Genomic DNA, 11,518 nt, shown 5'->3' on the forward strand with positions numbered 1-11,518 from the left:
TGAGACTGGGTCACCGCTTACTGCATTGATATCCCCCCCCCCACCTCCTGTCCACCCCTCTCGGAAATTATGACAGTCTTCAGTTTGGAATATGAACCAATGAGAGTCCCCTGGCCCCATGGACAGGCCGGCACCCCGCTCCCATGGACAGGCCCGCCCCCCCGCTCCCATGGACAGGCCCGCCCCCCCGCTCCCATGGACAGGCCCGCCCCCCCGCTCCCATGGACAGGCCCGCCCCCCCGCTCCCATGGACAGGCCCGCCCCCCCGCTCTCTGTGGTACGGTACTGATGGCTCCTCAGTCGGATTTCTCCTTCTCCTTCATGTGTAGGAAGACGAGGCTGAAGACGAAGAGGCCGAACATCATGGAGAAGGCGCTGGCGTAGTACGGGAAGGCGGAGGGGATGAAGCGCTCATACTGGGTGTGCTCCAGGGGGCGCACCGACACCTGCAAGAAGGAGAAAACACAAACTCAGCGACACTGCGGAGAGAGAGACCGCCGGCTGCGATTGGCTACAGCACTGCGGAGAGAGAGACCGCCGGCTGCGATTGGCTACAGCACCGCCATACCTGAGCCTGCGCACACACCTCTCCAATCCTAAGACATGCAAAAAGGCCCCGCCCACCTGTTCCTACTGGCCGTTTTCTATGGCCAACAGGAGCATGCGAGAGCAGGCAGGGGGTCCACATATTACAAAGTGCCAGGAAAGGCCCCCCCCCCAAATGCTAATGAAACATTTTAAATAAAATTGTTTTTTATTACAGACCTTTTATAGGCTCATCGCTGGATTTCTGTGCTTCTCTAGAGAAAACAGCTATGAGGGGGGCAAAGTACAGAGCTATTGTGGGGGGGGGGGGGGGGGGGGAGAGAGTACTACTGTGTGTGTGGGGAGAGCAGAGGACACAGCCATGAGGGGGGCAGAGGGTACTACTGTGTGTGTGGGGGGGGGGGAGAGTAGAGGACACAGCCATGAGGGGGGCAGAGAGTACTACTGTGTGTGGGGGGAGAGCAGAGGACACTACAGCGGGGGGGGGGGGTACATTGCTTTGGGGCTGGGGGGGGGGGGGGGAGTGAAAGGTTGCCTTCCCCTGGGCTAGAAGGACAAAAATCTGGCTGCTATGAGCAGAAACGCGTCAGTTCTGATGCCCCCCCCCCCCCCCGGTGGAGAAGCAGTGGCGGTTCTCAGTCCTACCTGTGTGGTGGAGTAGAGGTGAGTATATCCCAGCCGGTTATAATCTACTTTGAATTGGAACACGCCGTAGACGTCAGGAAGTTTGAACTGGACGCTGTATTTTCCACCTATAGGAGACAAAAGGACAAGTCACATGATGAATATTCCTGCAGCCACCCCCTCTCCCCTGAATGGGCAGATTTTTTCGGTGGGGCGGGGTCTGTACATGGGAGGGGCCTCACCGTTCTTCTTGAGGAAGGTTCGCACAAAAGGGTCAATGCGGACAAACTCCAACTGGATGTCGTCTCCATCGAAGGGAACCCATTTGCCTTCGGAGAGTTTTTCAATCACGATGCTGTATTCCTGCAAGGGGAGGAGGAGGAAAGGTGGTCAGATGCAGGAGCGGTGGAGGAGGAGGAGGAGGAAGAAAGGTTGTCAGATGCAGGAGCGGTGGAGGAAAGGAGAAGGAGGAGAAGGCGGAGGAGAAGGAGGAAAGGTGGTCAGATGCAGGAGCGGTGGAGGAAAGGAGGACAAGGAAAGGTGGTCAGATGCAGGAGCGGTGGAGGAAAGGAGAAGGACAAGGAGAAGGAGGAGGACGAGGAAAGGTGGTCAGATGCAGGAGCGGTGGAGGAAAGGAGGACAAGGAAAGGTGGTCAGATGCAGGAGCGGTGGAGGAAAGGACAAGGAGAAGGAGGAGGACGAGGAAAGGTGGTCAGATGCAGGAGCGGTGGAGGAAAGGAGGACAAGGAAAGGTGGTCAGATGCAGGAGCGGTGGAGGAAAGGAGAAGGACAAGGAGAAGGAGGAGGACGAGGAAAGGTGGTCAGATGCAGGAGCGGTGGAGGAAAGGAGAAGGACAAGGAGAAGGAGGAGGACGAGGAAAGGTGGTCAGATGCAGGAGCGGTGGAGGAAAGGAGGACGAGGAAAGGTGGTCAGATGCAGGAGCGGTGGAGGAAAGGAGAAGGACAAGGAGAAGGAGGAGGACGAGGAAAGGTGGTCAGATGCAGGAGCGGTGGAGGAAAGGAGAAGGACAAGGAGAAGGAGGAGGACGAGGAAAGGTGGTCAGATGCAGGAGCGGTGGAGGAAAGGAGAAGGACAAGGAGAAGGACAAGGAGAAGGACGAGGACGAGGAAAGGTGGTCAGATGCAGGAGCGGTGGAGGAAAGGAGAAGGACAAGAAGGACAAGGACGAGGACAAGGAAAGGTGGTCAGATGCAGGAGCGGTGGAGGAAAGGAGAAGGACAAGGAGGAGGACAAGGAGGAGGACGAGGACGAGGAAAGGTGGTCAGATGCAGGAGCGGTGGAGGAAAGTTCTCCCCACAAAACGTTTCTTTATTTGCACCAACATCCACATGCTCAGTCGGAGTTCTTACCACGAGGTCGGTGATGGTGTACGCAGTGGGAGGCTCCACCTCTCCGACGCGGTGATGGGACACGGCCCCGACTCTCAGCACTCCCTCCTCCTTGAACACCCAGCGAGAGAGGGCCACGGCCAGCTCGTAGTTCCCGGTCTTGGCATACCTGGATGGAGATGAGGAGAGAAGTTGGCCTCCATACAACATACGGAAACAAATATGGCTTCTGCTGGTCGGCCTCTGACACACACATACCTGGTAGATACCGGGGCGGCCTTCTCCACGGCAGAGTTGAAGAACGCATCGCTGAAGAAGTCCAGGGAGCCGCTAAAGACGACGCGGGCGTTGTTCCTGGCCTGGAGCCCGGCGATCAGGAGGGTGTTCTTCCCAACCGCGTGAGGGTACTGAACAGAGGAGAGAGGAGAACCGTCAACACCAGCACTAGAGAGCTCCGCCCACACACATGCCTCATCCATTCATGAGCTCCGCCCACACACATATGCCTCATCCATTCATGAGCTCCGCCCACACACATATGCCTCATCCATTCATGAGCTCCGCCCACACACATTCCGTATCTATTCATAAACTCCGCCCACACACATGCCTCATCCATTCATGAGCTCCGCCCACACACATGCCTCATCCATTCACAAGCTCCGCCCACACACATGCCTCATCTATTCACAAGCTCCGCCCACACACATTCCTTCTCTATTCATAGACAGTTCGGCTGACCTCGGCGAACCTCAGAAAGACTCCGTTCACGAGCCTTTCCGAGGTCAGTCAAACTGTTCTCGGGCCTTTCTGGACGACGATGGGCGGCGATTGGCTCCGGCGCCCCCCACCTCGGGTCAAAAGCAGTACTGCACACGGCTTTGGCCTGAATCCTGCTCGTGTTGTGAGACACTCGCAAACCGAGTTAGGATTTTTAGAAATAAATACACAGCGCTCGTATCGCGAAACGCTCGTTAACCGCGTTACTTGCAATCCGAGATTCCCCTGTAATGAGTTTGGAAATTGTAGAGAAATGAATTATAATTTAAACACACTCATTCGATTTTAGTCGACCAAAATGTCCCGGAGATTTAGTTGACCAAAATATAGAGGTCGACCGATATTTGCCCGTTTGAGAAATCGGCATCGGCCGATATTTATCCAAATTTGGCCAATATTTAACATGGCCACTAGCGGTGCCGCTGCTCTCCTCTCTGTTTACACCCACAGAGGAGGAGGGGCCCGCGCTCGTGGGACACACACCGCTCTCTGGTGTCTGTACTGAGGAGGGGGGTGGGTGTCTATAATGAAGGGAGAGGGGGTCTGTACTGAGGGTGGTGACACTATTTTTTTTGCACCAGTGCCACCTGCCAGTGCCACTTGCCGTCCAGTGCCAATGCCACCTGCCAGTACCAGTGCCACCATCCAGTGCCAATTAGTGCCACCTTCTATCCAGTGCCACCATCCAGTGCCAATACAAGTGCCACCATCCAGTGCCAATACCAGTGCCAACTAAAGCCATCATTGCCACCTGCCAATGCCAACCAGTGCCATCTGCCAGTGCTAACTATTGCCATCCAGTGCCAATTAGTGCCACCTGCCAATCGGTGCCATCTGCCAGTGCCAAAAAAAAATTAAAAAAAATAAAAAAATCTCCCTAAAATATCGGCCGCCCCGATTTCTAAATATCGGCATCGGCCAGAGAAAAACCCATATCGGTCGACCTATAACTGAATACGACTAAAACCATTTCAGAAGACTAAAAATGGGACTAAAACCAAAATGCCATTTTAGTCCGAAGACTAAAACTAAAATCGAAATGTGTTGCCAAAATGAACACTGTATACCGTTCACGTCACTCCACAAATTTGGGGGCGGTGCCAAATAGGAAAGCGGTCTCCAGAGTGAATGAGGTTGGAAGTATTGAGACCCCACCCTGGACCCCGGGAGAGGAGAGGTGGTACTGCGGCTCCTGTTCAATGACTCCAGTCTTCTCTGAAGCTCACAACATGAGAGTACAGGAAGTCCGAGTTACAAACGCGTTTAGGGACTGTAGGTTTGTTCTGAAGTCGAAGATGTTCGTAAGTCGGAAACAGCATTGCGCAGAATGGCAGAGACGTCGTTTTCCGATATTCTGACGAAAGTGACGGTCGCCGAAAAGTGGCTGCGCATGCGCAGAATGGTAGTGAAGTCGTGCAGCCTCCTGTTTGTAAGTAGGAGTCGTTCGCAAGTCGGATGTTTGTAACTCAGGGACTGCCTGTATATGAATGAATGACAGGCAGGACATACCTGAGAGTCTATGAATGAATGACAGGCAGGACATACCTGTGAGAGTCTATGAATGAATGACAGGCGGGACATATCTGTGAGATTCTATGAATGAATGACAGGCGGGACATACCTGCGAGAGTCTATGAATGAATGACAGGCGGGACATACCTGTGAGAGTCTATGAATGAATGACAGGCAGGACATACCTGTGAGAGTCTATGAATGAATGACAGGCAGGACATACCTGCGAGATTCTATGAATGAATGACAGGCAGGACATACCTGCGAGATTCTATGAATGAATGACAGGCAGGACATACCTGTACGAGTCTATGAATGACAGGCAGGACATACCTGAGAGTCTATGAATGAATGACAGGCAGGACATACCTGTGAGATTCTATGAATGAATGACAGGCAGGACATATCTGTGAGATTCTATGAATGAATGACAGGCGGGACATACCTGCGAGATTCTATGAATGAATGACAGGCGGGACATACCTGTGAGAGTCTATGAATGAATGACAGGCAGGACATACCTGTGAGAGTCTATGAATGAATGACAGGCAGGACATACCTGCGAGATTCTATGAATGAATGACAGGCAGGACATACCTGCGAGATTCTATGAATGAATGACAGGCAGGACATACCTGCGAGAGTCTATGAATGAATGACAGGCAGGACATACCTGTGAGAGTCTATGAATGAATGACAGGCAGGACATACCTGTGAGAGTCTATGAATGAATGACAGGCAGGACATACCTGTGAGAGTCTATGAATGAATGACAGGCGGGACATACCTGTGAGAGTCTATGAATGAATGACAGGCGGGACATACCTGTGAGAGTCTATGAATGAATGACAGGCAGGACATACCTGTGAGAGTCTATGAATGAATGACAGGCAGGACATACCTGTGAGAGTCTATGAATGAATGACAGGCAGGACATACCTGTGAGAGTCTATGAATGAATGACAGGCGGGACATACCTGTGAGAGTCTATGAATGAATGACAGGCGGGACATACCTGTGAGTCTATGAATGAATGACAGGCAGGACATACCTGTGAGAGTCTATGAAGGAATGACAGGCGGGACATACCTGTGAGAGTCTATGAAGGAATGACAGGCAGGACATACCTGTGAGAGTCTATGAAGGAATGACAGGCAGGACATACCTGTGAGAGTCTATGAATGAATGACAGGCAGGACATACCTGTGAGAGTCTATGAATGAATGACAGGCAGGACTTACCTGTGAGATTCTATGAATGAATGACAGGCAGGACATACCTGTGAGAGTCTATGAATGAATGACAGGCAGGACTTACCTGTGAGATTCTATGAATGAATGACAGGCAGGACATACCTGTGAGAGTCTATGAATGAATGACAGGCAGGACTTACCTGTGAGAGTCTATGAATGAATGACAGGCTGGACTTACCTGAGTAATGGGTTTATCCGGGAAGAACGAGTAGGAGGTGGAGGATCCGGTCAGGATGTCCAGGACCAGGGGGTTGTCTGGATCGGCCACCATCCTGTGTAACACAAGAAGATCGGTATTAGAAGATCGGTATGAGGGGGCGGAGCCACAGGACGGATATCACAAGGCCGGCGCACTCACCCGACTCCTCTGAAGAGAATGGGGTTCAGGGTGGACTTCCCCACAATGGTCGGGGCTTTCAGGAGATTCTGAGATTCCGCTACAATCAGAGAGTGCTGAGGAAGAATAAGAGACGGGTGATCGTCACTTCCTCCCGGAAGAATCGCCTAAAAAATGGGCGGATCGGCGTTCTCAGCACTTACCTGTCCGGGGTCAGATATGTCGTAGTTGTGGTGATCGATGACCGCCGTCTTCTCCTCATCAAACTCAATGCCGCATTCACTGCCCAATTCCCGCAGAGGATCCCCTGGAAGAGAACCGATACAATGTACAGGAGAAGAAGATCACAATGTAAAATCAGATCAATGGCTCCACATCCACTTCGCGACCAGTGATGTAACGGGAGGTTGCTGGACTCTCAGCGGTCATACCGGGAGGATGCCTTGCAGCAACTATCGTCTCTTGTAAAAGCAATCTTAGCTCCTAAATAGCTGCTGGATTGCTTTTACAAGCGGCGGGAAGAGACGTTCCCTCTCCCACCACCTTTCCGCATCTCGCTCTGACTCTCCTGTCCCACCAGCCGTGTCCAAAAAAAAAAGAAGACCTGGGATCGGCTTTGATCGGCTCTCCGCGATAGCAATCCCGAACGATGACCTGACATCACTTCCGGTTTACCACGGATGTCAACAGCACCATTAACACACAAAAAAAAAAAACACACAACACAATCAAAAGCATATAAAAAACACCAATCTTGGTGTTTTGAATAATTTTAATGGGCAAAAAAAAAAAAAAAAGGATTTTTGTACTCACCGTAAAATCCATTTCTCTGAGTTCATAGACGGACACGGCCTTCAATTGACCTTATGGATAGTGAGGATGACTCTGCAGCAGCAGGGATTCAAGCACCATGTAGACCTACCCCCACCGCACAGGGCGAGCGAAAAAACGCTCGGAGGTAGGCAAGGAGGGTCCTTGCACAGGGCGAGGTCCCTAGCCCTTCCCAAACCGTGGGAACAGCATGCGCTTACCACCTGTGGCATCCTCAATGATGCCAGTCAGGGAAGACCCAAAAGGACCGTTCACCCTTAACGGCCATCACCTTAGAGGTCCTTCTTCCAGCTCCTGCAGCAGGAGCTTCGCCCTTTTAGTCGGGGCCTGACCAGGGCCCCGGCCAGAGCCGGCCTCACCACCGTGAATAGGGAGCGGGCCACGGCCTCCACTCTCCTATCAGTGGGATCCTGAAATGCAGGAGCCCCTTCCACAGGCAACGTGGTGGCCATGCGCAGTCTGGACACAGGGGGGTCCACTGGTGGAGGAGAGACCTACTTTTTCTTTTTTTTTTTTTAAAGCCCCCCCAAGGGGGTAACGGGTTGCAAAGTTTTTTGACAAACTTTTTGCGGTGCATCCCATTCCTTGTATAACATATAGTCCAAATAAGGAACACAAGGAAACACTTCAGCGATGCGTGGTAGTGTGCTGGTACTGACACGGAGGTGTCTCCGCCACATCCTCAATTTTTAGAGTCTCACGCACCGCAGAAACAAGAGCTCCAACAAATTCTTGCCAGCAACTGACTGCAGCAGAGTCATCCTCACTATCCATAAGGTCAATGAAGGCTGTGTCCGTCTATGAACGAAAGAGAAAAGACCCCAGCTCTGTCCATAAAGAGGACCTGTCACATGGGGTGTTTATGGAGAGATCTGGGGTCTATAATGAATGTAAACATCCCATGTGACAGTAATAGGAGGTGACAGGTCCTCTTTATGGAGAGATCTGGGGTCTATAATGTAAACATTCCATGTGACAGGTCCTCTTTATGGAGAGATCTGGGGTCTATAATGTAAACATCCCATGTGACAGTAATAGGAGGTGACAGGTCCTCTTTATGGAGAGATCTGGGGTCTATAATGTAAACATTCCATGTGACAGGTCCTCTTTATGGAGAGATCTGGGGTCTATAATGTAAACATTCCATGTGACAGGTCCTCTTTATGGAGAGATCTGGGGTCTATAATGTAAACATCCCATGTGACAGTAATAGGATGTGACAGGTCCTCTTTATGGAGAGATCTGGGGTCTATAATGTAAACATTCCATGTGACAGGTCCTCTTTATGGAGGGATCTGGGGTCTATAATGTAAACATTCCATGTGACAGGTCCTCTTTATGGAGAGATCTGGGGTCTATAATGTAAACATTCCATGTGACAGGTCCTCTTTATGGAGAGATCTGGGGTCTATAATGAATGTAAACATCCCATGTGACAGTAATAGGTGGTGACAGGTACTCTTCATGGAGAGATCTGGGGTCTATAATGTAAACATTCCATGTGACAGTAATAGGGGGTGACAGGTCCTCTTTATGGAGGGATCTGGGGTCTATAATGAATGTAAACATCCCATGTGACAGTAATAGGAGGTGACAGGTCCTCTTTATGGAGGGATCTGGGGTCTATAATGTAAACATCCCATGTGACAGTAATAGGAGGTGACAGGTCCTCTTTATGGAGAGATCTGGGGTCTATAATGAATGTAAACATCCCATGTGACAGTAATAGGTGGTGACAGGTACTCTTCATGGAGAGATCTGGGGTCTATAATGTAAACATTCCATGTGACAGTAATAGGGGGTGACAGGTCCTCTTTATGGAGAGATCTGGGGTCTATAATGAATGTTAACATTCCATGTGACAGTAATAGGGGGTGACAGGTCCTCTTACCATTCATTATAGATCCCAGATCACTCCATAAAGAGGACCTGTCACCGGCAAGTGGCCATGTCCAATGTATGTGGACGGGGAAGTGGATGTGTCCAATGTATGTGGACAGGAAGTGGCTGTGTCCAATGTATGTGGACGGGGAAGTGGATGTGTCCAATGTATGTGGACGGGGAAGTGGATGTGTCCAATGTATGTGGACGGGGAAGTGGATGTGTCCAATGTATGTGGACGGGGAAGTGGATGTGTCCAATGTATGTGGACGGGGAAGTGGATGTGTCCAATGTATGATGACAGGAAGTGGATGTGTACAATGTATGTGGACGGGGAAGTGGCTGTGTCCAATGTATGTGGACGGGGAAGTGGCTGTGTCCAATGTATGTGGACGGGGAAGTGGATGTGTCCAATGTATGTGGACGGGGAAGTGGATGTGTCCAATGTATGTGGACGGGGAAGTGGATGTGTCCAATGTATGTGGACGGGGAAGTGGATGTGTCCAATGTATGTGGACAGGAAGTGGATGTGTACAATGTATGATGACAGGAAGTGGATGTGTACAATGTATGTGGACAGGAAGTGGATGTGTCCAATGTATGTGGACAGGAAGTGGATGTGTCCAATGTATGTGGACAGGAAGTGGATGTGTCCAATGTATGTGGACAGGAAGTGGATGTGTACAATGTATGTGGACAGGAAGTGGATGTGTCCAATGTATGTGGACAGGAAGTGGATGTGTCCAATGTATGTGGACAGGAAGTGGATGTGTCCAATGTATGTGGACAGGAAGTGGATGTGTCCAATGTATGTGGACAGGAAGTGGATGTGTCCAATGTATGTGGACAGGAAGTGGATGTGTCCAATGTATGTGGACAGGAAGTGGATGTGTACAATGTATGTGGACAGGAAGTGGATGTGTACAATGTATGATGACAGGAAGTGGATGTGTACAATGTATGTGGACAGGAAGTGGATGTGTACAATGTATGTGGACAGGAAGTGGATGTGTACAATGTATGTGGACAGGAAGTGGATGTGTACAATGTATGTGGACAGGAAGTGGATGTGTACAATGTATGTGGACAGGAAGTGGATGTGTACAATGTATGTGGACAGGAAGTGGATGTGTACAATGTATGTGGACAGGAAGTGGATGTGTACAATGTATGTGGACAGGAAGTGGATGTGTACAATGTATGTGGACAGGAAGTGGATGTGTACAATGTATGTGGACAGGAAGTGGATGTGTACAATGTATGTGGACAGGAAGTGGATGTGTACAATGTATGTGGACAGGAAGTGGATGTGTACAATGTATGTGGACAGGAAGTGGATGTGTACAATGTATCTGGACAGGAAGTGGATGTGTCCAATGTATCTGGACAGGAAGTGGATGTGTCCAATGTATGTGGACAGGAAGTGGATGTGTACAATGTATGTGGACAGGAAGTGGATGTGTCCAATGTATCTGGACGGGGAAGTGGATGTGTACAATGTATGTGGACAGGAAGTGGATGTGTACAATGTATGTGGACAGGAAGTGGATGTGTACAATGTATCTGGACAGGAAGTGGATGTGTACAATGTATCTGGACAGGAAGTGGATGTGTACAATGTATGTGGACAGGAAGTGGATGTGTACAATGCATGTGGACAGGAAGTGGATGTGTACAATGTATGTGGACAGGAAGTGGATGTGTACAATGTATGTGGACAGGAAGTGGATGTGTCCAATGTATGTGGACAGGAAGTGGATGTGTACAATGTATCTGGACTGTATCTGCTCTTCTGATATCTTTTATATACAAACCCGGGACGTTGCGGATAATTCTGAGCCAGGAATTCGGTAATCTTTATATAATCGATTCGCACACCGCGGACCTACCTACGTCAGAGCTGGCCGCCACAAGGACGCTGCCACCGCCATCGATGAAAGAACTGATGGTTTCAATATTGATGTTTCCACCGAAATCTGCAGAAAATAAAAATCACATTGACTGAGCCGAGCCGAGCAACACCGCCATCCATTCATAACAATCCGAACCCGACTGCCCCGGAGAAAGAACCATCCTACACAAAGAGATCGTTTATCTTCATATGGTCACCCCCTGGCTCTGTACCGAGGAGCTTACACTTCAATTATCTGTAATCTGACTCCAGGACCAGAGGCGTGCCGCGTGTCAGCACAGCGTCCTGTATCTGGCCAGCCAGAGGAACGCACAGGACAGACCCACCTCCATGTCTAGCGTGGTCAGTAATAAGCAGGAAGGGGGGGGGTCTCTGCTCTGGGGATGGGCAGGATCTCCAGGTATGTCAGGACTCACTCAGAGGGGGGGGGGGGGGGACGGAGAGATGTCTCCCCCAATGGACACACACTGCAAGACAGACTGACAGGTACAGA

The 11,518-nt window shown here is 50.4% G+C and overlaps 1 protein-coding gene across 1 annotated transcript; it reads right to left on the reverse strand.

Moving 5' to 3' along the window:
- Positions 1–221: 221 nt before the first annotated feature.
- On the reverse strand, positions 222–11,089 carry DDOST (dolichyl-diphosphooligosaccharide--protein glycosyltransferase non-catalytic subunit; the record flags this gene model as incomplete). Its single annotated transcript, XM_040335075.1, is given in 9 exon segments — positions 222–446; positions 1,192–1,298; positions 1,413–1,533; positions 2,541–2,688; positions 2,778–2,926; positions 6,243–6,336; positions 6,423–6,517; positions 6,605–6,708; positions 11,003–11,089. Coding segments are annotated over 9 exon segments (1,055 nt in total), but the record flags the coding sequence as incomplete, so codon positions are not given.
- Between the last annotated feature and the right edge of the window lie 429 nt (positions 11,090–11,518).

This window comes from Rana temporaria, unplaced genomic scaffold (genome assembly GCF_905171775.1).
Source record: "Rana temporaria unplaced genomic scaffold, aRanTem1.1, whole genome shotgun sequence".
NCBI lineage: Eukaryota > Metazoa > Chordata > Amphibia > Anura > Ranidae > Rana > Rana temporaria.